This window comes from Nematostella vectensis, chromosome 14 (assembly GCF_932526225.1).
Source record: "Nematostella vectensis chromosome 14, jaNemVect1.1, whole genome shotgun sequence".
Taxonomy (NCBI): Eukaryota; Metazoa; Cnidaria; class Anthozoa; order Actiniaria; family Edwardsiidae; genus Nematostella; species Nematostella vectensis.
Genome location: NC_064047.1, coordinates 10,147,578 through 10,174,367, shown reverse-complemented (window position 1 = coordinate 10,174,367; position 26,790 = coordinate 10,147,578). Strand labels below are relative to the sequence as shown.

At 42.0% G+C, this 26,790-nt stretch overlaps 1 protein-coding gene across 2 annotated transcripts in view; it reads right to left on the bottom strand.

Annotated features, from left to right (window-relative positions):
• Positions 1-5,995: 5,995 nt before the first annotated feature.
• Positions 5,996-26,790, bottom strand: part of LOC5510360 (protein MMS22-like) — a 58,813-nt gene continuing 38,018 nt past the window's right edge. For both annotated transcript variants that reach the window (XM_048721987.1, XM_048721986.1), the window contains 13 exons: positions 26,171-26,283; positions 24,873-24,933; positions 23,471-23,584; positions 23,019-23,117; positions 21,804-21,869; positions 21,017-21,063; positions 20,562-20,640; positions 20,431-20,489; positions 15,540-15,634; positions 15,231-15,300; positions 14,688-14,745; positions 12,976-13,109; positions 5,996-6,862 (listed from right to left, as the gene is read on the bottom strand). In XM_048721987.1, coding sequence (XP_048577944.1) covers positions 6,775-6,862; positions 12,976-13,109; positions 14,688-14,745; positions 15,231-15,300; positions 15,540-15,634; positions 20,431-20,489; positions 20,562-20,640; positions 21,017-21,063; positions 21,804-21,869; positions 23,019-23,117; positions 23,471-23,584; positions 24,873-24,933; positions 26,171-26,283 — 1,083 coding nt within the window. In that variant the 3' untranslated portion in view covers positions 5,996-6,774. The remainder of the gene's footprint in view (positions 6,863-12,975; positions 13,110-14,687; positions 14,746-15,230; positions 15,301-15,539; positions 15,635-20,430; positions 20,490-20,561; positions 20,641-21,016; positions 21,064-21,803; positions 21,870-23,018; positions 23,118-23,470; positions 23,585-24,872; positions 24,934-26,170; positions 26,284-26,790) is intronic.

The window sequence follows — 26,790 nt, the reverse complement described above, 5'->3', positions numbered from 1 at the left end:
GGGCACTGGCCGCCCTTGCTTGCGATAACGATGCGCGACGCTAACATCTCGGTCAAAGCGGATGGTTGCTGGCAATCGGGGGTAGCTTTTCCTGTAGTGCTCTACCAATCGCTGCTGAACAAGAGCCCCCATCTTGTTGGTCGAGCACACCCACATATCGCTTGGGTGGGCCTGCTAGACCGCCGGGTCGAACGCCACCCCATCCCACTCCTGTCGAAACACCTCAAGCTGTTGGGAATCTGGCTGACACCAAATCCGGCCCTTTATGTCGTGGAGCCTGGAGGAGGGCGCGGCAGAGCCGCAGTCGCATGTACTGTACGGCTTTCCGCAGTCTTCACACAGGCAGCGGTAGTCGGACTCGAACCAGCGGATGTTCCCTTGTGCCCACTCCTTGAGCATATCGTGAGGCCCCTCTTTATCTCCCCAGGGCGGGACCTGCCCATAGTCGCCACAACACACTACCTGACACGGCCTCGTGGCGAGATACCCTAGGATGGCGCGTAGCACTTTAGTCTGTACTTTACAGCACTCGTCAATGATGATTACTTCTGCGAGACGGTCGAGTTTGTGCCCCAGCTCGAAAGGTCCCCACTTCTCCATCGGCTTCTCCGCTGGTATGCAGAGGTAGTGGTGGTAGGTTTGAGCCTTCACCGCGAGGCGCGGGTTGTTGCGATGGTCGTGGGCGAGGTCGTTCTCGGGTGTGAGCACCACAACGTTGCGGCCGCGGAACATGCTCACCGCCCACTCGGTCTTCCCCGATCCTCCTTGGCCGGCTAGCTACATCTTTGCAGAGGTTAAGGCCACTAGATCGCACGGCAGACTCGGCGCAGTGCTTGGCTCCTTGGCCAAGCTCCCCGACTTCTTTGGACCCCAAGCCGCTTTGGGTCGCCACTCGTACCCAGGCTTCTTGTGGCGCCACTCTCCATACCTCGAATTTCGCTCCACGAGCTTTACACCACTGGGCGTATATGGCATCTGTGCACACTCGGAGGACGTCTTCGCGAGGGATCCGCCTCAACATGCGTCGCAACGCTATGTTTGTTTACGCCAAGACGAAGGCCCTGATATGGTACCATTGTGAGCGCCGGACACCGTCTTTGTATTGGATCAGATGAGCCCCGTCGGCATGCTCGAAGTTAAGTAAATGGTCGGTGCCCGCAAGGAGGTTTGTCAGATACGCGGCTTCTTCACGGTCGCGGACTACGATCGAGGACTCGTCGCCATGGCGAGCGCACTTGCCTACGAAACGGACAGCGAGATCTCGACCCTCAGGGTACTGCGAATCTTCACCGCCGGGGCGGCACGCGATGGAGTGGGGGAACTTGATGAAGTCCTTTATTCCGACGCTATACAACACCTCCCTCGTCGTGGCCATGACGAGGTCACCCGAGTCTAACAGGTCCTTGAGCTCTGGCGTGGTGATCCAGCCCTCGTTTTGTTCCAAGTGCTGCCCTACCCTCCCGGAAGTGTAGGGGTGGCAGGCCTCAGAGAACTCCCACTCGGTCAGCTGAATGGCCCCGGTTAGTTGAAGAACCTCGCTCAATGGCCGTCCCACAACATCCGCGATACGATACACGTTCGTAGGGAAGCCGTATTTCCGTACCAAATCAATGGCGTCCGAGGCGCCGCCGAAGACACTGTCCTCGCATCCTAGGTACGCCGCACGCATGTCGATGTGCGCATGAGGCTGCGCCCCTAAGTTTACCTTGCTATTCCACACTTTGGACTCAACCTGCGCCGCTCGCCAGACGTCCCTGTATTTAAGAGGCGTTGGCCTGATGTTCTCTCTTTGGGTCCACTTTTTGAAGCGATACCCTATTGCACCGCCCATCGAGTGCGTAGCTTTGGTGTACTCTTGGTAGGCTGGGTGATCATCAGGGAGCCATTGAGGATCATATCCTGTCTCGTCTGTAAACGCCCTGTCGATAGCTGCTCACCCGTCCTGTCCCGATCGGTACAGTTTGCCTTCGTGCGTGACTATAACACGCCCACACAGCCAGATCCTCGTGCTTCTGGGGATCGCCCTGTTTATAAAGCGAATGAGCACCTCTCGCACTTTTGCCTCGCAAGTTTTTGTGGCGGCACTGGTTAGAGCCTTCTCCTGACATAACGAACGAAGCTCCCCCTCAGCCTTGAAGTCTAGGCCGTGGACGCTCGCGATCAAACGTGGCTCAGTCGGAAGCTCCGCCCAGGCGTGGTTATTGTGGCAAGGGATGCGGATTTGTGTGTACCCCCTCTTGTACTTCCCCGAGTCCCACATAACGTTGCCCAGGGCGTCCACGGCTACCAGCTTTATCTCGAGCTTCTTTTCCATCTCAAAGAGGTCTTCTTTGGTGCATCCCGTAGTGGCCAGCTTCTTGTCATATCGCTCGAGGATCTTGCCTCGTGTCTTGGTTAGACCAAGGGAGCGCGAGGTGCCGCGATTCCTCAAGAAGTCGGCAACATAGCTCACAACACAGTTAGCGAAGGCGTCACTCCCCTCTCGCTCAAACATTGGCCCAGGCTCCCCATTTTGCTCAGGTAAAGGGCGAAGCTCGAATCTCACGTAGACGAGGTACTCTCGTCCTTTCTCCCAAATACCCGCATCGATGCCTTCCAGGGCGCCGACTGCGATTCGGGGACTAACGACCCACCAACCGTGTGCTCCGAGCGCCCTTCCTCCTCCGTGATTGGCGCCAATGACTCTGCGGGGGCCTTACCAACGACCGTGAAGAGTCTGTAACGCTGGTCGGGGTCTACCATCTCGAGCACCAGTGGCAGCACTGCGTTTGCCCTCAGAGACTCTCGCTCGTGCGAGACCCACCACACCGAGCCGTCGTCATTAATATCAGGCCCCCGCATAACCGGCTATAGAGCAATGACACCTGCTCCACCAAGATCTCGTATCTCCTGGTAAACACCGGCGCTTATGTCTTGGCTCCGAAGAGTGGCATCCACGCTTGGGAACCGAAGATGGGCGCCGCCGACGAAGAGAGAATAGTACTCCTCGGGGTCTAAGCCCTCTGGGCCCTCTTGCCGCCGTTCCAGCAGCAATGGGTCGAACTCGCGCCAGACTAACTCTGGCCGCGAGGTCGCCGGCATGAGCGGCTTAAGCAGCTTGCGCTTGGCATCCTCAGCCCTGCCAGTACGGCGGGCGCCTCTTTATCAGACATGCTATTAAGAATCTCCTCTATGTAAGCGTCCATGTTTGGGTATGCCTTGTGCCACCCAGTCTCTAATTGCCTGTATCGCAACCCTGCGGTATCAGAAAGGACGGGTATTTGGGTATGCCTTGTGCCACCCAGTCTCTAATTGCCCGTATCGCAGCCGGCGGGACGAGTGTTTGGGTATGCCTTGTGCCACCCAGTCTCTAACTGCCCGTATCGCGGGCTGCGATATCAGACAGGACGAGTGCGAACCATTCCCGAGCGCGCCTCTCGATGCCGCGCATCCTCTGCCCCTCAAGATTCGCTCCGCAGGGGCGGCACAACCGCGTCTCCGACTGCGTCCCTATGCCGCAGATCCTGGACGGCACGGGGAGGGGGCTGCCCTTACGGAGCCTTTGGAGGTGCACCCTGCAGTAGGTGTCCATGCGCCTCTGGCCGCACGTGTTTGCATGGCCGACCTTTAGCCACCCGCAGTAATCTTTTCCGCACTTCATCCTTCGAACGCTCGGTATACCACAGGACAGGCGGGGGTCTAATTGCAAGGTTCCCACTCGTTTCTACGAAAGGTCCCAGTCCCGCTGCTGTCGATAGACAGCGGATTAATGATTGCTTACCATTGCTAACTATTCATCTACGCGGAGTGTGTTTTGCGCAGATTTACTTTTGCTAATTACCCATCTACGCGAACTGGTCCCGACGTAGATTGATAATTAGCAATTATTAATCTACGCGGGGCCTCATTTGCATGAGACGGGGCTGGGGGGCTCTGAGGGGCGCGGCGCGCCTCCCAAGCCTAAAACGGGGTTGGGGGGGGGGGGGGGGGGGGGGGGAGGGTCGGAGGGGCCCAGCGCACCTCCCAAGCCTAAAATGGGGCTGGGAGGTGCGGAGGGGCCCAGCGCACCTCCCAAGGGATTTTCACTCAAACCACCCAGTCCCCCCTAGTAAGGTTATAAATGGCATGATGAAAATATTGTTTTGAAAGAAAAACATAATTAATTGTTTTCACTTTTATTTAGGTAAAACCAACCAAGGACTACCTGAGGGCCATGATTGATTCTAAAGGCTGGAAGGCATAATAATAGGCAAATATTAAGATAATATAGTAGGGGATTTCTTACTTTTATACGACAGTATAAGTGTAATAGGTTTTTTAGAGCAAGATACTTGCTCTCAATGATAAATCCGTAAAGAAAACTTTTTCTATCAACCTAAAGATTATGAGGAAAAGGGGAAATGTTAGGAGAGTGTTGTTGCATTACTGTTAATTTTTTTTATCATAGATATTGTCCCATTTATTTCTTTTTTCCATCTCTGTTCACTATTTTTGTATGCAATTGATAATATTTGCTGTTTCCCCTCTGCACCCTAAATAAATTAAAATATGTTAGGTTTGAAATAAGACATCTTCATTTAGCACTACTTTCAGTAATATCAAGGATTTTTTTTTAGAATTTGCTTCCCAAGTAAATTTGTTCTTCTCCATTGCATTTAATTTTGGAGTAGCATTAGCATGTGTGGATCCAGGGTTTCTATAAAACAGCAGGCCACCATGCTAAAGGGTGGGTGCACCAAACGAATATGTAATGCATGACTGTAATATCCTTGGTGATGGAGTATAACCAGTATGTGATAGACAAAACTTCCATATGGCACCTGAAATGTATAACCTGTATCATTATATCTTTGGAATGCTGTTCCATTCATTATTTGTTTCTTTGCAAGGGCAAAGCTGGTCAGAATGCAGCTTTGATACAAGTTCTATAAAGGGTTTTTTTATTAGCTCAAAGTACTTAAATTATATAAAGATAACAACAAACTTGTGCTTTTTCATTAATAAATTTGTAAAAAAAAACAGTTTTATATCAATCCTAAAGGTAATAGGGAAAGGGAAAAAATACTAGGAAAGTGCTCAGTCAAGTTATTATTGCATTATTGTTATAAATGTTTTAGAATAGAGTAACATTTTTTTCAAATAGTCACATTTCTCCCTTTCCTTCGCTCCCCATTGACTTTTTGTTTATTTGTATATTTATTCCTCTCTGCCCCCAACATAGATCAATGAACATGGTTTGGTTGGTAATTAGAAACTTTCAGTAATTTAGGATTTGCCTCCATTGCATTTATTTTTAGTAGCCTGTATAGGTGGATCCAAAGTTTCTAAAAAAAAGGCCAAAGGGTGGGTGCACCAATATGTAATGCATGTAAGGAGGTATATTTGTGGAGTTTAATTTTAACACATTCTTCTGAATAATCAGTTGCAGTACGTGAAAACTACAGTATGGCATCTAATTCTTTGGAATACTGTTACATCCTTGATATATTCTTCACAAGGTCAAAGCTTGTTAGAATGCTATTTTGATAATAAACGAAATATAGATAGTGGAGTTAAATAAGAGGGAAAATAAGAGTTGACCATTAGACTCAATTAAGACACCTAAAGTTTGACAGCCTTTTTCTTACCAAGGTTTAGTATTTGTTAACTTTCATACTGCAAATAAAATATTATTAAATGAGTGATTGCTTGATACATTTGGAGGGGCCAATGCAACAGACCCATACCGAGGATTTTTCTTGGTGGGGTGAGAAATCAAAGAAAGTGGACCTTATATTTCCGGGGGGGGGGGGGGGGGGGGTAGTTCTCTAATAAAAATCTGACCGCGCCTTTGCAGTATTTCCAGGGGGATTTAATGTCGGATTTGGCTACATACCAGGGTGAGTTTTATCTACAAATAATAGCACCTCTATTGAGAACCGAAAGTGTTCCTTTGGCCGTTGTGTGTGTGTGTGTGTGGGGAGGTGCGTTCGCACCCCTCCTAGGTACGGGCCTTTACAATTCATAAAGACATGGCAGTAAAAAATGACTTTTTTAATCTAATTAAAAAAACATTTTAAAGACACCTAGATCCCCCTAAATAACCCCTATCAGTCAACACAAAAAGGTATCAAATGCTTGCTCCGCCTTTAGGCAGTGCCTAAATCTATATATTACCAAGTTTGGTGCTTCTGTCCGATGTGTATAGATTTAGCTCTTTTTGTGCGCTAAGCGACCCCACTAATAAGGTTATCATATCTTACATTCTGACTCCAGGGAGTTCCAGTCCTTCTCGGGTGATGATTTGGACATTACCATGCGACACTGGGCCCAGCCCTTACCGGACGATGATTACGTTATTATATTATCTTACACTATAGTATACGACTTCAGGTGAGTCCCAGTCCTTCTCGGACTATTAGGTAGTCATATCTTACATTACAAGAATGGGTATTACTAGCCCAAGGCGAGCCCTAGTCCTCGGTTGATTTGGTGATTATATCTTACAATACGACACTGAGCGTTTCCTGGCTCCAGGCAAGCCCCAGTCCTTCTCGGATGATTTGGTAAAATCTTACATTACGAAACCGGTGTCTTTTCTGACACCAGTCTTTTCCTAGTCCTTCTCGGACTATTAGGTAATTATATCTTATTGAACATTACGACACTGGACTTTTCCTGGCTCCAGGCGAGTCCCAGTCCTCCTCGGATGATGTGGTAATATCTTACATTACAACAATAGACTTTGACTAACTCCAATTGAGTCCCAGTCCTATTCGGATGATTTTGCAATCATATCTCCATAACGACACGTAGCTATGACAAGCTATCATGGATATTAGGCGAGTCCCAGTCTGCTTCGGATGCCCTGCCAGCCTTCTGTAGCAACACTTTAAACGCCGAGCTAAAAAAGAAAAAGAAAAGCATTCGTTTACCATCTGCCAGTGCCAGTGAAATTATTATAAAATCATCAACAACAACGCATATAACAAGAAAACAAAAAAAATAATGTGGCAGTAATTTCCACACGCTTTTCATACAATTGAACGCTTTGCGTAAGGAGCTGCTTCTTAAAGTCAATTTATTTCAAATGTGTGAAAAATAACACAAGAGTGCAAATCAAATACATCCAAGAGATAAAATTCCAAAGAATCGTATGTGTGTAAAAAAAAACCCTTGAAAATCCTTGTTATCAGGAGAAAATTGCATGTTTCCATATTTCATGCTCTCCATTGGACAGATGTATACCAGAGTTTTTTTTAAAGAGTCAAATTACATTGAAATCTGACCCTAACCCTAACCTAAAGTTTGTGATAAATAGCAAAGTAAAATATCCTAGTCTACTCCATACAAGTTGAGTCTTCGCTGAAGAAGTCTTAATAAAGACGAACATTTTAAGTCGACTACCAGATTTTGGTGGACCATCCAAGTGTAATATATCGAGAAGTATTTTTTTTTCCTTAAATGAATTAGAGGCACAGGGTCCATGACCATGCCCGGAGACCAAGGGCGTCAGGCGCGAGAACAAGGCGGAATAAGGCCGGTGGAGGGGGAAGGGAGCGGGAGAGAAGATCCTTCCTTTCTCTTCCTCCCCCGCCTCGTTCTCGTGCCGTGTTACGCTGAACTCGACTCCCTGGGTAACCAAGGATTTCTATGGCCATGCCCGGAGACCCAGCGAATGCTCCCAAAGGTCTCTGTCGCAGAAAGAGTTCTTCTTGGCGTGCTTTGCGCTTTGGTTTACTCAATATACCGTTTCAAGGTTTGAGTAAACCTACATTCCGTACCGAATTCTAAATATATTTTAAACTATTCCATCCGCTCGACGTGTAAAACCCAATTTTGGTTTTAACAGAAGAACTAATCTTGGATAAATCATGGTTTCGACTGTTTTCGACCTTTTCCCAAATAACGCTAAAATCTCAATCTTCATCCAAGGTAATATAAAAACCTTATGTTAAAACATACGTTTGTGAAAAATGATCTTATAAAAGTCTATTTAAAAGTGAAATTAGTCTCGCTGGCGATAAGTCAAACACTAATAAATAGCAAACAGCTGCTGTCCACTCTAATAAATAGATTAATTAATTCAATTGTGTTATTTAAAACATTATTACAGAGTAAGAAAGCAAATATATATGTACATATTTTTTTCAAAAGTTTGATTCGTTTTGGCTTCGCTTGCAGACGCTTCTTGGGTTGAGGGTTTAAAACCAAAATGTCAAATAGCACATCAAATGTGAGGATTTCTTGGGGAACACCAGTACTTCTAGTACAATCTCTTTTTATTGTTGCCGTCAACACCATCGCCTTGATCGTCTTTTTCAGAAAAGAGTTCCTCGTCAAAAAGTCAAACTATCTTCTAATGAGTCTGTGCGCCTCGGATCTCCTAGTTGGCGTTTCTTTGTTCATTCAAAATCTGGACCGCCTGAATCGTGAACTATATAGGACCATGTTTAAGGTCAATCTCGCCGAAACTACAAACTCTATGGTTGCTGTGTGCATTTACTTATCGGTCTTGACGATTGCTGGCATGGCCACAGAGCGCGCGTTTGCTGTCTTCGTCCCTTTTAGACAACGTTCCCTAAACAGACGTCACTACATCATCGCCATCACCATTATCTGGGTTCTCGCCATTTCCATAGAGCTCCCGGTTATTCTCTACAAACTAAACTCCATCCAGATGGGACGTTCGAAGCTAAACGCTCTAGAGAACTATTTGCGAGTAGTTTTTGTCAGTCTAGCCATTCTTACCATGGCGATTTGCTATTTAGCGATTTTGCTGAAGAGAAGATTCTCTCAACCTGTACAAGGAAACGAGGCTCGCATCGCTAGAGACAATGCTCGCCTTACAAGAACCGTAGTTACAGTAACGATATTATCATTAACTTGCTTCATACCCATTGGCTGTTACTTTATTTACGAAGCTTCTTGTATAAAGTGCCAGTACACCTCTAATATGGTACAAGATCTTTTCTTAATTTTTGCCTACAACAATTCGTTCCTCAATGTTGTTGTCTACGCGTACCGTATGGCGGATTTTAGACAGATACTCAGAGAGATGTTCTGTAAACGGTTGCACACAAATCCTTCAAGATTTCTCAATATTTACGGCGAACCTCGCATTAACCGAAATAAGAATAAATGCTCTACAAGGAGTGTAAAGATATTGGACATCGCTATACTGGATGAGGGGCCGGAGAACCGTAAACAGAAAGATGACATAACCATGCACTCTATGACGACGGTAACGGGTGTAGAAAACATTGGACATGCCAACGATGCCACAAATGTCAGAGAAATTTGATATTCTTAATGAAGTATGATGGCATAACTAAAATGGGAACTCGTCAAGAATCTCTAACAAAGTGCAGTCTGTTTTTAACTACTAATGTGTAGTTCCAGAAAATATCAATACCCCCCATGGAGGGGATTGGAAATTCCGGGGGGCGGAGAGTTCAAACGCACAGGAATTTCCAGAGGTGAGGGGGGGGGTGCCTTTTTCCCTAACAGTTACTGTATTTATTTTTTTCCAGGGGGTTGGAAATTCCAGAGGGGTGGGGGGTCATACCTCTGATCCCCTCCATGGGGGGGGGGGGGGGGGGGGATGGACATTTTCTGGAATTACACAATGTTTTCAACTTCATGTATTCTTCGCGTAATCTTATTATTAAGATATTATATACAATTGGTGGAAACGATAACAATAATGAAAACAGTGCCCATAGCCATCAGCAATCCAGTGCTTTTAAAATCCGGAAAAATAAAATTACTTTAAACATTATACACAACAAAAATATAGAAGTGTTCAAATTCGTGTGTGAAAAAATATGTAAATCATTACCAAATATATGATTTTTAGTGTCGTCACTACTACTAGATTTAATAAGACATAACCATGTACTCTGACATAATGACATAACCATGTACTCTATGACGACGGTAACGGGTGTAGAAAACATTGGACATGTCAATGATGCCACAAATGTTACAGAAATTTGATATTCTTAATGAAGTATGATGGCAACTTAAATGGGAACTCGTCAAGAACCTCTAACAAAGTGCAGTCTGTTTTTAACTACTAATGTGTAGTTCCAGAAAATATCAATACCCCCCATGGAGGGGGGGTTCAAACGCACAGGAATTGCCAGAGGGGAGAGAGGGGGGGGGGGGGGGGGAAATGCCCTTTTCCAGTTACAAACAGTTACTGTATTTATTTTTTTCCAGGGGTTTGGAAATTCCAGAAAGGTGGGGGGTCATACCTCTGACCCCTTTCATGGGGAGGGGGGGTAATGGATATTTTCTGGAATTACACAATGTTTTCCACTGCATGTATTCTTCTTGTAATCTTATTATTAAGATATTATATACCATTGGTGGAAACGATAATCAATAATGAAAACAGTGCTCATAGCCATCAGCAATCCAGTGCTTTTAAAATCCGGAAAAATAAAATTTCTTTAAGGACCTATGGTACCATCTCGTTGCTACGAAACTCCGTTGCTACGAAATGGAAAAGCGCTACATTCGGTTAACACATTGACCCCTCAAGCGGCCTGTACCGGCTTTGGGAAGTACCCACAACCCAAAAAATTCATAAATGCAAAATAAACACAACAAAATGAAGATACTCAGGCATCAGTCTAAGGGATAAATGGTCTTGCAGATATGCATCCAACCAAGGTGTTGGCATCTACTCTTAAGCCAAATAATAGAACAGGTTCTTTGACAAATCTCAAATCGAACAAGGAGAGAAAAGCAGAATCACCCCTCTCAATAAAACGCTCAAAATACCACACAAGGGAGAGAGATCAGCAAACACAGCTCAAGACACAAATAGATACCTTTATTCTGATCCTCCAGGTACATTTCCATGCCCTCAAAACACAATGTCCACTCCTTGAAGGCTTGTACAACCACAAAGAGGTCTTTACGTATTGCAAAGAATTCTGGGAGATCCAGGGGAAAATTCACGAGGGGAAGGCCAGTCAACACTCCTCTCCCCAAAGTCAGATGGTTTTTTTATAAGTCTTTTCACCCCGAAGCCAAACAAATCAATTCCAGGTCATACAGACCCAGAATAGCCAAGAGATTAAAATAAACTTTCGACATTTTGTAGAAGAAAATGCAATTTTTATGTTTTTTGAGAATAAAAATAGATGGCGAAAAAACAAGATGGCGGCCATTTCCGCGAGAGAAAAACACGTTGATTTTGAACATTTCACAACAATTGTGAAAGTTCCAAGAGATTTGACATAAAACAAAAGCTTTAATAAAATAAACAACTTTCTCTAGCAACGGACTCAAAAGATAGTACCATAGGCCCTTAAACATTATACACAACAAAAAAATAAAAGTGTTCAAATCCGTGTGTGAAAAAATATGTAAATCATTAACAAATATATGATTTTTAGTGTCGTAACTACTACTAGATTTAATAAGACAAATTACAAAGAAAAGAGCCAAATACAGGTAACCGTAAATTCATACTGTTTAGACTTTGAGCTGCCGAAGTTTAATCAATGGTCAGGAATGATTTTAATTACCTTTAATTGTTAAGCAAATAATCTTTGTAAGCAACTGGAAACTCTCAACATCCCAGTTCATTTATTCCTCGATCTAGAATTTTTTGGTAGCTCTGAATTTGTTTCTGACAACTTATTATTTTTTAGAGAAGTTAGGGTTCGAATACGACAAAATATACATATCAAAATTAATAGTTGAAAGTTTCAACAGCAGAATCGTTTTTGTTTATTTGGATTAGTGTTAACATGCCTTTGGAAGTCAGAAAATTTGCGACTGACGTCAAATGAACTCCTCGATAGGAATTTTATATCGAAAGTTGGTGATCTGGTGATGGCTCAAAAGATGTACTAGCTGTGATTATGAACAATAGTGAGCAAGGGTGGTTTATAGAAGACGAGATATTGCATAAAAAAAGCTGTATTTGCTATGGGCGATGTGAGAAGGTAATTAAACACAACCTAACAGGGGCAGCCACATGCTCGCTTGTATTATTAAAAACATTATTACAGCGTAAGAAAGCAAATACATATGTAAATTTTTTTCGAAAGTTTAATTCGTTTTGGCTTCGCATGCAGAGCTGTTTGGGTTGAGGGTTTAAAACCCTCATGTCAAATAGCATATCAAATGTGAGGATTTCTTGGGGAACACCAGTACTCATAGTACAATCGCTCGGGATAATGCTAAACTCACAAGAGCAGTTTTAGCGGTGACTCTGGTTTCGTTCGGTTGTCTTTTGCCGAATGGGGTCTACTTTATTTACGAAGTTTCTTGCACCGTGTGCAGAACCAATGAAGCTTTGCAAGATATCTTCAGTGTCATCTTGAATTGTAATTCGCTACTCAACGTCATTGTCTCCGCGTATCGCATGGCAGATTTTAGGAAAGCCCTTAGAAAGATGTTCTGTAAATGCATGAACACATAATATTAGCGGATAACCTCGCAAAAGAGAATGTAACTTCTAGAAAAGAAACGAGTCAGCGAGTTCACTCGTAAAATTTCTGAGAGTTAAGGCGGCAATGTCATCAGCTTTCTTCCGGAGGGCCGCGCTATTAAACAGGCCATCCGCTCAAAATTATCAGTCACATCTTCGAAGAAGTTTCTAATAGTACACTGCTTTTACAAAGAGAGAGGCTCGGCAAGAATCTTTAGAGAGTTCAACATTTTAATAATTGACAATTTAATTTAAAATATGCATAATAAATTTTCCACTGAATTTATCTCTTCGTTCGAAATCAACCTCGGTCTCACTTAAGGTTCAAGTTCTTTGGTGGTACTTAATTTATATAAATGCACCAAAACATACGTTAGGTTCAACGCTTGAGTGTGAGTGCGCAACTTTACTTTGTACATTCCTTTCATTTGGGTTTGCTGTGGTTTTTCGTAAGGAGTTGGGGAGAAAAGTCGCACAATAAACCACAGGGCTCCCAAGCCGTAGGTTACCCTTATAGAATGGCTAGACTACGCGCCAAAAGAAGATGTCTGTGGAGCACTTACCGTAACTGAGAGTCGGTCCCAACTCCCCTATTTTGCTCGCACTGAGTGATTGCCTGTTGCATGTCGGGAATGAGTGACGCAACCAGGTCTGGGTCAAGTACGGCCACGGATTCGAATGTCTTGAAGACGAGACCCTTAAACACAAAGTACCGAGAGAGGTTAACAAAAAACACGCAGTAGAGGGCTGTTACAACGCAAAATGTAATCTTAACGCGAAATGTAATAACTTTTTAACGCAAAATGTAATCTCAACGCGAAATGTAATAACTTTCAACGCGAAATGTAATAACTTTCAACGCAAAATGTAATCTTAACGCGAAATGTAATAACTTTTAACGCAAAATGTAATCTTAACGCGAAATGTAATCAATTTCAACGCAAAATGTTTAATTTTCAACGCAAAATGTAATAAAATATTTACCGCGAAATGTAATAACGCAAAATGAAATAACATCAAATAATGACTATAACTACTATACTATAACTTAAAGCTAACTATAACTTAAAGCTGTAACTAAGAAAATAGACGCTAGCATGTAGTGACCAACAGTTGTAGTAGTCCATCTCGAATCGACGGTTGGTCTCGGTCTCTCCAAACACTTGGTAGTGGTTCTGTCAGCAACCTGAGATGGCGAATCCTCCCGAAATCATGGTCTATAAAGCTGCGATACTGTGCGGTTTTGATTGTATACTAGTAGTAATAAATGCAAAGAGAGAGCAAATGCCTACTGCAGACGAGGTCGCTATCATTGAATTAGGCAATTTCTAGACATAACGCGCAATTTGACTGCAAAACCATTATAACTCAGTGGTAATATTTTATATCATGTTTTTTTATTGCTTTCCCATTTTTTCTCAAAATTCCCTTCGTATTAAGACTACAATAGGCCTGTTTATATGCATCCTGGACTTTGTCACTTCTCAAACTAAATCGAGAATAATGTCACATCATACCAAAAAAAAATCCCTGGAAGCCGATGCAACAACAATGCACTGCCTTTCTTTCATTTAACGATTTCTTCCGTTTTTCTTTACGTCTTAACATTTACTCTTTTTCCTAATATGGTAGACATATAACTATTAGTCAATAAATAAAGTTATTACATTTTGCGTTATTACATTTCGCGTTAAATATTTTATTACATTTTGCGTTAAACATTTATTACATTTTGCGTTGAAAGTTATTACATTTCGCGTTAAGATTACATTTTGCGTTGAAAGTTATTACATTTCGCGTTAAGATTACATTTTGCATTAGTTATTACACTTTGCGGCTCCTAATATAGCAGCAGTCTTGCTTTCCTTCTTTTTTTAGATAATACAATACTCTAAAAAAAGCATGAGCAGTTGAAAGTATAAAAGTTGGCGGACGACCATGAACTTCGTACTCTGCGTTAAAAATTTTCCGGGAACAATGATTCCAAGAAGTATTGAACTTGGGACAGGCAAGGGAAAGGGAGGATAAATCATATTCATGGGAGAAAACACATATGCATTCCACTCGGATAAATGGAGAAGTCACAACCAATCCGTTACCGATTTGTTGTGTTACCGCTTTTCTTGCTATCACTTTCTTGCTACTTTCTTGGGAGTGAAATTGTTGCCGTTTCCGGTTGAATGGTTCCATCATAGGAGGATTACCGTTTCATGAAGGCATACATTACAGCTTTTAGTTAGCAATTGTTTGGAGCTTGATAAAGTAGCCTCCTTACCTTAAACTCCTTAACTTGGTTGTAAACAAAGCTTCGCAAAGGAGGAATCAAAGTTTCCCTAAAAAAGAAGAAGTAAAGAATAAGATTCTTACAACACTCGCGCTTTTTAGAGATTATTCATTGCCTCCCTTCACTAAATAGTCTTCCGGGGGCGGATTTAATAAAGAATATTCCCTTTGAGAGTTAATATTTAACCAGGGGCTCATTGATATTCACATATAATTACATGGTGAGTGTAGAAAACCTTTTGGGGGATATTTGTATCAAGTCTTATGGAAATCTGACCATTTTAATGAAATAGTCACTTTTTCAATGTCGACACCAAATTCGACACTTCTTAAAAGAAATCTCCCCTTCTTGAAATAAAATTTGCTGCTAAAATTTGAACTTGTTATCGTGTCAGTTTAAGTTGGGCCCTTAAGTAACGGTTATTATCAGCTATTATCCCCTTTGGTTGGTATATTGCAAGTTTTAATTAGACCCCTCCCCGTTTTTATTGGCGAGTACCCCTGCATTCTTATCGTGGATGTTCTGTCACTTCACCTTGAATCATAGTCTGGGGTAACAGGGACGAGTTTACAGCTTTCGATCATCATACGAATGAGGTCGGAGGCTGAAAAAGGAATGTTTAAGTGTATTAGGTGATTATTTTGAGATTTTCCCTTCTACCTACTTTATTGACCAAAACGTTTTTCACATCGAGTTGGTAATTGTCTGCGATAATAACAATAACATAGGTAGTCTGACAATGGCTCTTTAAAGCCATGCTAACACGGTTTCATACGTTTCTTTCTTATACTGCTTTTTGTTATAAACTGGTTATCACACTTATTGTGGATACGCTTATCTTACCGTGTCTGCGAATATTTGGCGGTTCATTACCAGACGAGCAGACGTTGCAGGCCATCAGGCAGGATAGAACAGGGGCGAGCAGATACATCGAGTCTCTGAGAAAAAGATCACGAGCAAACAGATCACGATAAAATCGGTCTTTAAGATAATTATTTTCTGGAAAATTATAAGAAATAATGCGTCTCTGAGAGAATAGCGGCAAATGGACCAGATACATCGAGTCTCTGAGAAAAAGATCACGAGCAAACAGATCACGATAAAATCGGTCTTTAAGATAATTATTTTCTGGAAAATTATAAGAAATAATGCGTCTCTGAGAGAATAGCGGCAAATGGACCAGATACATCGAGTCTCTGAGAAAAAGATCACGAGCAAACAGATCACGATAAAATCGGTCTTTAAGATAATTATTTTCTGGAAAAATATAAGAAATAATGCGTCTCTGAGAGAATAGCGGCAAATGGACCAGATACATCGAGTCTCTGAGAAAAAGATCACGAGCAAACAGATCACGATAAAATCGGTCTTTAAGATAATTATTTTCTGGAAAAATATAAGAAATAATGCGTCTCTGAGAGAATAGCGGCAAATGGACCAGATACATCGAGTCTCTGAGAAAAAGATCACGAGCAAACAGATCACGATAAAATCGGTCTTTAAGATAATTATTTTCTGGAAAAATATAAGAAATAATGCGTCTCTGAGAGAATAGCGGCAAATGGACCAGATACATCGAGTCTCTGAGAAAAAGATCACGAGCAAACAGATCACGATAAAATCGGTCTTTAGAGGAGTTATTTTCTGGAAAAATATAAGAAATAATGCGTCTCTGAGAGAATAGCGGCAAATGGACCAGATACATCGTGTCTCTGAGAAAAAGATCACGAGCAAACAGATCACGATAAAATCGGTCTTTAAGATAATTATTTTCTGGAAAAATATAAGAAATAATGCGTCTCTGAGAGAATAGAGGCAAATGGACCAGATACATCGAGTCTCTGAGAAAAAGATCACGAGCAAACAGATCACGATAAAATCGGTCTTTAAGATAATTATTTTCTGGAAAAATATAAGAAATAATGCGTCTCTGAGAGAATAGCGGCAAATGGACCAGATACATCGAGTCTCTGAGAAAAAGATCACGAGCAAACAGATCACGATAAAATCGGTCTTTAGAGGAGTTATTTTCTGGAAAAATATAAGAAATAATGCGTCTCTGAGAGAATAGCGGCAAATGGACCAGATACATCGTGTCTCTGAGAAAAAGATCACGAGCAAACAGATCACGATAAAATCGGTCTTTAGAGGAGTTATTTTCTGGAAAAATATAAAAAAATAATGCGTCTCTGAGAGAATAGCGGCAAATGGACCAGATACATCGTGTCTCTGAGAAAAAGATCACGAGCAAACAGATCACGATAAAATCGGTCTTTAGAGGAGTTATTTTCTGGAAAAATATAAGAAATAATGCGTCTCTGAGAGAATAGCGGCAAATGGACCAGATACATCGAGTCTCTGAGAAAAAGATCACGAGCAAACAGATCACGATAAAATCGGTCTCTATAGAGGAATTATTTTCTGGAAAAATATAAGAAATAATGCGTCTCTGAGAGAATAGCGGCAAATGGACCAGATACATCGTGTCTCTGAGAAAAAGATCACGAGCAAACAGATCACGATAAAATCGGTCTTTAGAGGAGTTATTTTCTGGAAAAATATAAAAAAATAATGCGTCTCTGAGAGAATAGCGGCAAATGGACCAGATACATCGTGTCTCTGAGAAAAAGATCACGAGCAAACAGATCACGATAAAATCGGTCTTTAGAGGAGTTATTTTCTGGAAAAATATAAAAAAATAATGCGTCTCTGAGAGAATAGCGGCAAATGGATCAGATACATCGAGTCTCTGAGAAAAAGACCACGAGCAAACAGATCACGATAAAATCGATCTTTAGAGGAGTTATTTTCTGGAAAAATATAAGAAATAATGCGTCTCTGAGAGAATAGCGGCAAATGGACCAGATACATCGAGTCTCTGAGAAAAAGATCACGAGCAAACAGATCACAATAAAATCGGTCTCTAGAGGGATTATTTTCTGGAAAAATATAAGAAATAATGCGTCTCTGAGAGAATAGCGGCAAATGGACCAGATACATCGAGTCTCTGAGAAAAAGATCACGAGCAAACAGATCACGATAAAATCGGTCTTTAAGATAATTATTTTCTGGAAAAATATATGAAATAATGCGTCTCTGAGAGAATAGCGGCAAATGGACCAGATACATCGAGTCTCTGAGAAAAAGATCACGAGCAAACAGATCACGATAAAATCGGTCTTTAGAGGGATTATTTTCTGGAAAAATATAAGAAATAATGCGTCTCTGAGAGAATAGCGGCAAATGGACCAGATACATCGAGTCTCTGAGAAAAAGATCACGAGCAAACAGATCACGATAAAATCGGTCTTTAAGATAATTATTTTCTGGAAAAATATATGAAATAATGCGTCTCTGAGAGAATAGCGGCAAATGGACCAGATACATCGAGTCTCTGAGAAAAAGATCACGAGAAAACAGATCACGATAAAATCGGTCTTTAAGATAATTATTTTCTGGAAAAATATAAGAAATAATGCGTCTCTGAGAGAATAGCGGCAAATGGACCAGATACATCGAGTCTCTGAGAAAAAGATCACGAGCAAACAGATCACGATAAAACCGGTCTTTAAGATAATTATTTTCTGGAAAAGTATAAGAAATAATGCGTCTCTGAGAGAATAGCGGCAAATGGACCAGATACATCGAGTCTCTAAGAAAAAGATCACGAGCAAACAGATCACGATAAAATCGTTCTTTAAGATAATTATTTTTTGGAAAAATATAAGAAATAATGCGTCTCTGAGAGAATAGCGGCAAATGGACCAGATACATCGAGTCTCTAAGAAAAAGATCACGAGCAAACAGATCACGATAAAATCGTTCTTTAAGATAATTATTTTTTGGAAAAATATAAGAAATAATGCGTCTCTAAGAGAATAGCGGCAAATGGACCAGATACATCGAGTCTCTGAGAAAAAGATCACGAGCAAACAGATCACGATAAAATCGGTCTTTAGAGGAGTTATTTTCTGGTAAAATATAAGAAATAATGCGTCTCTAAGAGAATAGCGGCAAATGGACCAGATACATCAAGTCTCTGAGAAAAAGATCACGAGCAAACAGACCACGATAAAATCGGTCATTAGAGGAATTATTTTCTGGAAAAATATAAGAAATAATGCGTCTCTGAGAGAATAGCGGCAAATGGACCAGATACATCGAGTCTCTGAGAAAAAGACAACGAGCAAACAGATAAACGATAAAAAAAGGTCTTAAGAGAAATTATTTTCTGGAAAAATATAAGAAATAATGCGTCTCTGAAAGAATAGGGGCAAATGGACCAGATACATCGAGTCTCTGAGAAAAAGATCACGAGCAAACAGATCACGATAAAATCGGTCTTTAGAGGGATTATTTTCTGGAAAAATATAAGAAATAATGCGTCTCTAAGAGAATAGCGGCAAATGGACCAGATACATCGAGTCTCTGAGAAAAAGATCACGAGCAAACAGATCACGATAAAATCGGTCTTTAGAGGAGTTATTTTCTGGAAAAATATAAGAAATAATGCGTCTCAGAGAGAATATCGGCAAATGGACAAGATACATCGAGTCTCTGTAATAACAATTTGGGGCAATTAGAAGAAACGACGAAAAAGATCGTGGAAATCACAAGGTGACGAAGGTAATAAGTATACTTTCATGGCGAATATGATTATTCTGGCCATCAAGGTTTTTAGGATTGTTAATATGGCGAAGTAATACTAGGTGCTAGTGACAATGTAATGATGGTGATGGTGTATACACTCTTTTTTATAATAACCTTTTTTTATAAGGTCTAGCTTGAGATTTCAGCAGATGTTAAGAACATGCTTATACCATGCCGAGGCTCAGATAGCAGAAAGAAATTTCCCTTTTTTAATCCTGGTGCGTTCTAAAACGCAGGATCAAATTGTGTTCATAGTTACAACCTGCTTGTTATTGCTATTGATCATTAGTGTAATTCTCTTCCTAATAATTAATTGGGTACTATATTCTTACCGGGCCGTAGCAGGGGTTAGGGCACTGGGGGCGCGTGCCCCCAAAATATTTTAAAAATTATAAGGAAATGACCAGTAGGGTCTTGACTGTGCCCCCGATTGCTTTCTTAATGTTACTGTATCGTGCCCCCCCCCCCCTAGTTATATTCGAGGCCTGCTACGGCTGTGTCTTATATACACTAAAATTAAAACATCGTTAAGAACATGTTCAGGCTTAAAATGTCCCAGCCTCAACTGAAAGTTAGACGTTCTTAAAAAAAGAGTGTATTAATGTTGCCTGATGATGATGATAATATGGAAGAGCGTGTTACTGTTATGACGATATTAACGATTAATGGTGATGACGATGATGATGACGACGACGACGACGATGATGATGATGACGACGACGATGATGATGATGATGACGACGACGATAATGATGATGATGACGACGACGATGATGATGATGACGCCGACGACGATGATGACGACGACGACGATGATGATGATGATGATAATTTGGAAGAGCGTGTTATTGTTATGACGAAATAACGATTAATGGTGATGATAAGGATGGTGATGATAAGGATGGTGATGATAAGGATGGTGATGATAAGGATGGTGATGATAAGGATGGCGGAATTAACGATGCTGGTGTAATAATGACGACAATGATCATAATCTTAAAGGAAAAAAAGGATCTAACTTTAAAAGCGGGAGCACTTACACAAATAATTATGAAAAATGGTAAGGATGATTTTTTTTTCTTACCTTGCGGTTTGACGCAGTGATTGCGTTCTCCGGAAGAGTTGATCCAAGAAGTACAACGTCTAAGAAAACAACGCGAATTAAATAATATAATTCCGCATTTTACGGAACATATGTGTTATCCAGCGACCTACCGGTGTCAAGGTGGTGTGAGGTTGCGGTAAATTGAGATATACATCTCGGATAAGCTCCACCACAAATTCACGATAATCACTGGAACAACGAAACAGCATTCGTCAGATGTACACAGTGACCGCCCAAAATGTCCCATCGAAAACGCACTAATCTTTCAGACTGCTTGCACGGATCGCGTACAGCTACTCGGCTCAGCTAGCCGAGGTTCCATGTAAACGGAACGCGTAACCGTAGGAAATAGTGGACGGTCGAAAATTAGACGGGGAATCCATGTGCGGGTAAGGCGCAGTGTTTTATTGGCCCACTCAAATAATAGGCAAATAAATAGAGTAATTGAATAGAGTAATTATTTCGTCTTAACATCCCAAATGATCCACATCTTCAGTCATTTATAAGTTACCTATAGGCGCCACACATATATCTAGGGATATTATGTTATCAATAAAAATCTTACCTCGCTTCTTGAGTGGGACTTTCTCCAAACGAGTCTTTCATTACAACCTAGGAGAGCAGATCAGATGAATGTGACTAAATAAGGCGTTGCCAAAGGGACTCAGCCACCTGTTTGTCATCCTAGAAGCTATTGAGCCAGTAGAAAGTCCATTTGCATCAGTTATCTGAAATCACTTGAGACAAGTTTTCTCTAAGGATTGTATTTAATACGCTAATGAGACTATGTTTTGGGGTGGCTAATCTGTAATTCTATCTGAAGTAATGCATCAAAAGAGAAGATGCTGAGTCCCTTTAGATCAGAAGCTGCGTGGCGCCCAGGTCCGCTCTTCTCTCATGCACTTGCGCGTGGGGTTTACTAGTCCAGACCTGCATTCCCCCGATCCCAGGACCGCTCTTCTCTCATGCACTTGCGGGGTGGGGTATACTAGTCCAGACCTGCATTCCCCCGATCCCAGGGCCCTCTTTCACGTGAGCCAGATAGTCGAGCGTAAAGCGAGTCCCAGGTCTGGACTTTGGGTCCACATGAACCTTATACCCCAAAGCTACGATACGTTGACTCAAATTTTGTTGCCACCCAATTCATATCATGTGATGATTCCCTTGGGTGGATACTTTTGTTCGTTTTTGCATGACATGGTCGCATGATACGCCGGTTCTCCGGTACCTAACCCAAACTTTACACAACACAATGTTTTTGGTTTAGTTTCTTATTAAGTGATGCATCATGCTTATATCTCATTGTGTTCTCAGTCGATGGGTAGAGATTCGGCAAAATGGAAATAACTTACCAAAAATGGGTTCTTCAGTTTCTCTGTTCCCACCGCGGTGCCACAAGCCAGGTCTGATTGCCATTTCTGGAACACACGGAGAATAGATTTAAAATAAATAAGCAGGGCCTTAGCAGGGAGTGGAGCACGGGGGCCATATGCCCCCCCCCCCCAATATTTTTGAAAATTATAAGGAAATGACCAGAAGGGGCGTGGCTGTGCCCCCCTAATATTTTCTTAATGCTTCTGTATTGCCCCCCCCCCAATCTAACACTATTCGCCATTCTTACGTTGCGGGGGATTGGGTCGAGTTGATAAGCGAACAGCATGCTGGGACGATTTTAGGGGACGCAATTACCAAGTTCACCTTTCTGAACGTCTCACAAAAGGGGAAGGTTACATTATAAAATAATGATAAAATAAAACGTATTTTATGCCTTCCTCTCTCCTGCTTGCTTTACACATGAGCAATAGAAACGATTTTGCGAGCTTGTTCGCAAGGGCAATAATACACAGATTGGGATTTAAAATGGCTACGTGCCGCAGGGGCACGAAAGCCGGTTTAATAAATATAAACAATACACTTTTACGAGTGACTTTAACATGTTGCCCAGCGAAGGTGAGGGCACCCTATCGCTCACTAGTTTGCTCAAACGTGGCTAGGGTGGGGATGGGTGGGACGTTTTGCCATGAGACTGTTCAAAAAGTAGCGCGTGCTCCTCGCAATTCACCTCATAGGGGTATTCCTAATGACGAATGCCAGTCCCCAAAAGAAACACGCTTGGGCACGCTCTAGTGAGTGCTATTCATAATTCTTAAAATATAATTCTCTAAATGATAACTAACAGGAGAAACTTAGTACTACAATAAATCTATAAGCACATATAGAATTTGTTCAAGTCAAGAGAAGTCATAAAAAACAATTTGGTGCAAATAGTGTATATACTCTCATAAAGAATGCAGCATAAACAAATTCTTTTAAGAATTTGCAAACGATTTAAAAATCGTTTGCACTTTACGTGTCTTTAATGTGCGCATTCTAATTGAGGGTTTTTGAAATTTAATTTAGCAAGTTAACTTGTAAGATTATTTAATGGGTGGACAGTATACACAAAGTGAGAAAGGTCGACAATACAATGAGTGTACCAGGCATTTGCTTGAAAAAGGGGATCCTCGAGCGCATCCAAGTTCGAGTTACTGAGGTTCGCAGCGTTGTCGGGAGTAAGTGGAGCTCACCTGACAGACTGCTTGGAAGTACTTGTCGAAGATGTTGCGGATTTTTCGCTTGATGAAGTCATCCCTCTTGAAGTCGAGACTCCGTAACCCTTGCAGAAACTGAAAACAAGGAACATCATGTGCTTTCTAGAATAGTACTGGCTAATCGTTTTAAGTTCTAACTAAATCCTGGAGTATTTGCCTTCCCCTAAAGGTTTTTATTGAGCATTCTCTAACGCTAGGCTGCAAAAGGGGAATTCTATTGAACCTACGGGAAACACCCACAGCAAACAACGAAATCAACATCGAAACAACTAAACCAGCAACGAAATCAACATCATCAATAACAACAACGACAACGAATATCAATAAATAATTCAGGTTATCGAACACCTCAATGGTTTGTCAAAAGCAGTTATAAACAGAAATTAGAAAACCCCGCTATAGCCGCAAATTCCTAAAAAAAGCCGTACCAAATGAAGATGAGCCTTCGCACACTGCACCACGGAAGGGTGCATCGACTTTTTCCCGGTCAGCGGTAGGATGAGAAGGTCTAGTAACCTTGGTAACAAGCAGTGAGGCTGAGTCTAGGGAAAGATAAACGGGAAGATAAAACCGTTATGAAACGACGAATGCCACAAACGTGATCGGGGCAATATTTCCTCTTTTGCTTGTAAGCTCTTTAATTCATAATGCGACGGGCGCTACCGTGGCCACCAAGACAAAGTTTACCACCATGCGACGCGCGCTACCGTGACCTACGACGCGCGCTACCGTGGCCACCAATACAGGGTTTACCATGCGACGCGCGCTACCGTGGCCACCAAGAAAATAGGAACTTTAAGATGCGACAACCACTACAGCTAGTACAGTTTGACCGAGAATAAGACTTTAACCTTTGGCGATTAATATCAAAATAGTTTCGATTAAATAACCTAAACTTTAAACAAACAGATATTAACCGTAAACTTCTTTTCTACAATCGCAAACAGGGAATTTATACTCCAACCGTCCCCGTACTCACTAGACAAAAACTTTGAATGGTTTGGCGGATAACGGTGGTAAATCTATCAGACCAAGCGCATTTCCACGTGCGGCCTAAAGTTAATATTTTAATATTAATACTACTTATTAATATTATTCCTAATAATTATTATTACTAATAAGAAATTTATCCAAATAGCACGAGAATCACTAGGAAGACTGCATCATGATCTAATGACACTGAAGCTTTGTCACGTGGGTTCGCTAGTGTAGTTCATGTCAACCAGATAGCACATTTCTAGCATCCTTATTGGCTCACTTAACAGAACCATCAGGGTGGCCACGGTAGCGCGCTTCGTATCGTAGCACATTTCTAGCATCCTTATTGGCTCACTTAACAGAACCATCAGGGTGGCCACGGTAGCGCGCGTCGTATCATAGCACATTTCTAGCATCCTTATTGGCTCACTTAACAGAACCATCAGGGTGGCCATGGTAGCGCGCGTCGTATCATAGCACATTTCTAGCATCCTTATTGGCTCACTTAACAGAACCATCAGGGTGGCCACGGTAGCGCGCGTCGTATCATAGCACATTTCTAGCATCCTTATTGGCTCACTTAACAGAACCATCAGGGTGGCCACGGTAGCGCGCGCCGTACTTTAAATTGCTAGTGCGGATTTCCATATTATCAAGGATCTTACAAGGAACGGTTCATGTACCTTTTAAGAAAAAACCGTTTTTTTTTTCTAAAAAGGTACATGAACCTCGAGAATTTAATAAAGTGACTTTATTAGGCCCTTGAGGGGAGGGGGGTCCTTTTTGTTTCGGAAGGGAGGGGATGATTACGCTACTGGTCACGCAACATACTCTGCGTATTGCGTGACTCACCTTGCTGTAGATGACCTTGTAACAGTGCATGACGAGATAGCCTGACACAAAGTACGACAACCTATTAAAGAAATGAAAAGTCTATGATTATAACGCTTTGTGATATATTCTTTGTCTTATTTTGACAATGTAAACTCTCATTATTGTTTTCAAAATCTAATTGTTTGCTTTCTTTCACCTTTCAGCGGACATATAGAGCCGTTGAGGCCCGGCATTGTTCACAAATGGCTCCATGTATCTTATCCTTTGGCCCTTGTACCTTACCTGAGTGAATATTGTGGCATGGCATTGTTCACAAATGGCTCCATGTATCTTATCCTGTGGCCCTTGTACCTTACCTGAGTGAATCTTGAGGCCCGGCATTGTTCACAAATGGCTCCATGTATCTTATCCTGTGGCCCTTGTACCTAACCTGAGTGAATCTTGAGGCCCGGCATTGTTCACAAATGGGTCCATGTATCTTACCCTGTGGCCCTTGTACCTAACCTGAGTGAATCTTGAGGCCCGGCATTGTTCACAAATGGCTCCATGTATCTTATCCTGTGGCCCTTGTACCTCACCTGAGTGAATCTTCTGGCCCGGCATTGTTCCAAATGGGTCCATGTACCTTACCCTGTGGCCCTTGTACCTTACCTGAGTGAATCTTGAGGCCCGGCATTGTTCACAAATGGGTCCATGTATCTTACCCTGTGGCCCTTGTACCTAACCTGAGTAAATCTTGTGGCCCGGCATTGTTCACAAATGGCTCCATGTATCTTATCCTGTGGCCCTTGTACCTTACCTGAGTGAATCTTCTGGCCCGGCATTGTTCCAAATGGGTCCATGTATCTTATCATGTGGCCCTTGTACCTTACCTGAGTGAATCTTGTGGCATGGCATTGTTCACAAATGGCTCCATGTATCTTATCATGTGGCCCTTGTACCTTACCTGAGTGAATCTTGTGGCATGGCATTGTTCACAAATGGCTCCATGTATCTTATCCTGTGGCCCTTGTACCTTACCTGAGTAAATCTTGTGGCCCGGCATTGTTCACAAATGGCTCCATGTATCTTATCATGTGGCCCTTGTACCTTACCTGAGTGAATCTTGTGGCATGGCATTGTTCACAAATGGCTCCATGTATCTTATCCTGTGGCCCTTGTACCTTACCTGAGTGAATCTTCTGGCCCGGCATTGTTCACAAATGGGTCCATGTATCTTACCCTGTGGCCCTTGTACCTTACCCGAGTGAATATTGTGGCATGGCATTGTTCACAAATGGGTCCATGTATCTTATCCTGTGGCCCTTGTGCTTTACCTGAGTGAATCTTGAGGTCCGGCATTGTTCACAAATGGGTCCATGTATTTTGTTAGATCTCCTAGATAACTTTGCACCCTCTTCCGGAATTGAATATTCTCCTCAAACCGTGTCTGAAAGAGTGAATAAGTTGGTAACTCGAACTTCGCTTCTTCGTCTCTTTCTACAGTTTGTAATCTTAGCAAAATACAGAGTTTTAGAAAGCATCCATTTCCAACGTCTTATTTGGGGAGGCCTTAGCGATATATCCTTTTGAATTTTATTAATGGAGTATAAAACTTTTTAGATAGATTTTTTAAAATGTTTATCAAACAATTTGTTTTCTTAAGTTGAATGAAAACAATAACAAAGGAAAGGTTGAGAAGATCCCTGTAAAGAATGTCGATCAACCACTCCTTTGTAATTGTTTATTATTGAAAATTCGACGGTTTATTCGCAAGGAAACTTCAAAATAACAATCTACGAATGAAGTCTGATACGTTTTTTACGATATTTCAATAAAAATATCTTGGTCACTCGCTTGAATTAGCCGATGGAAATGGATGCTTTATGTGACTCGGGATGTAGCAGGAGCATAAAATGGTGGCGTGATTGGCCTTCTTTAATACAGCTTCGCGCTA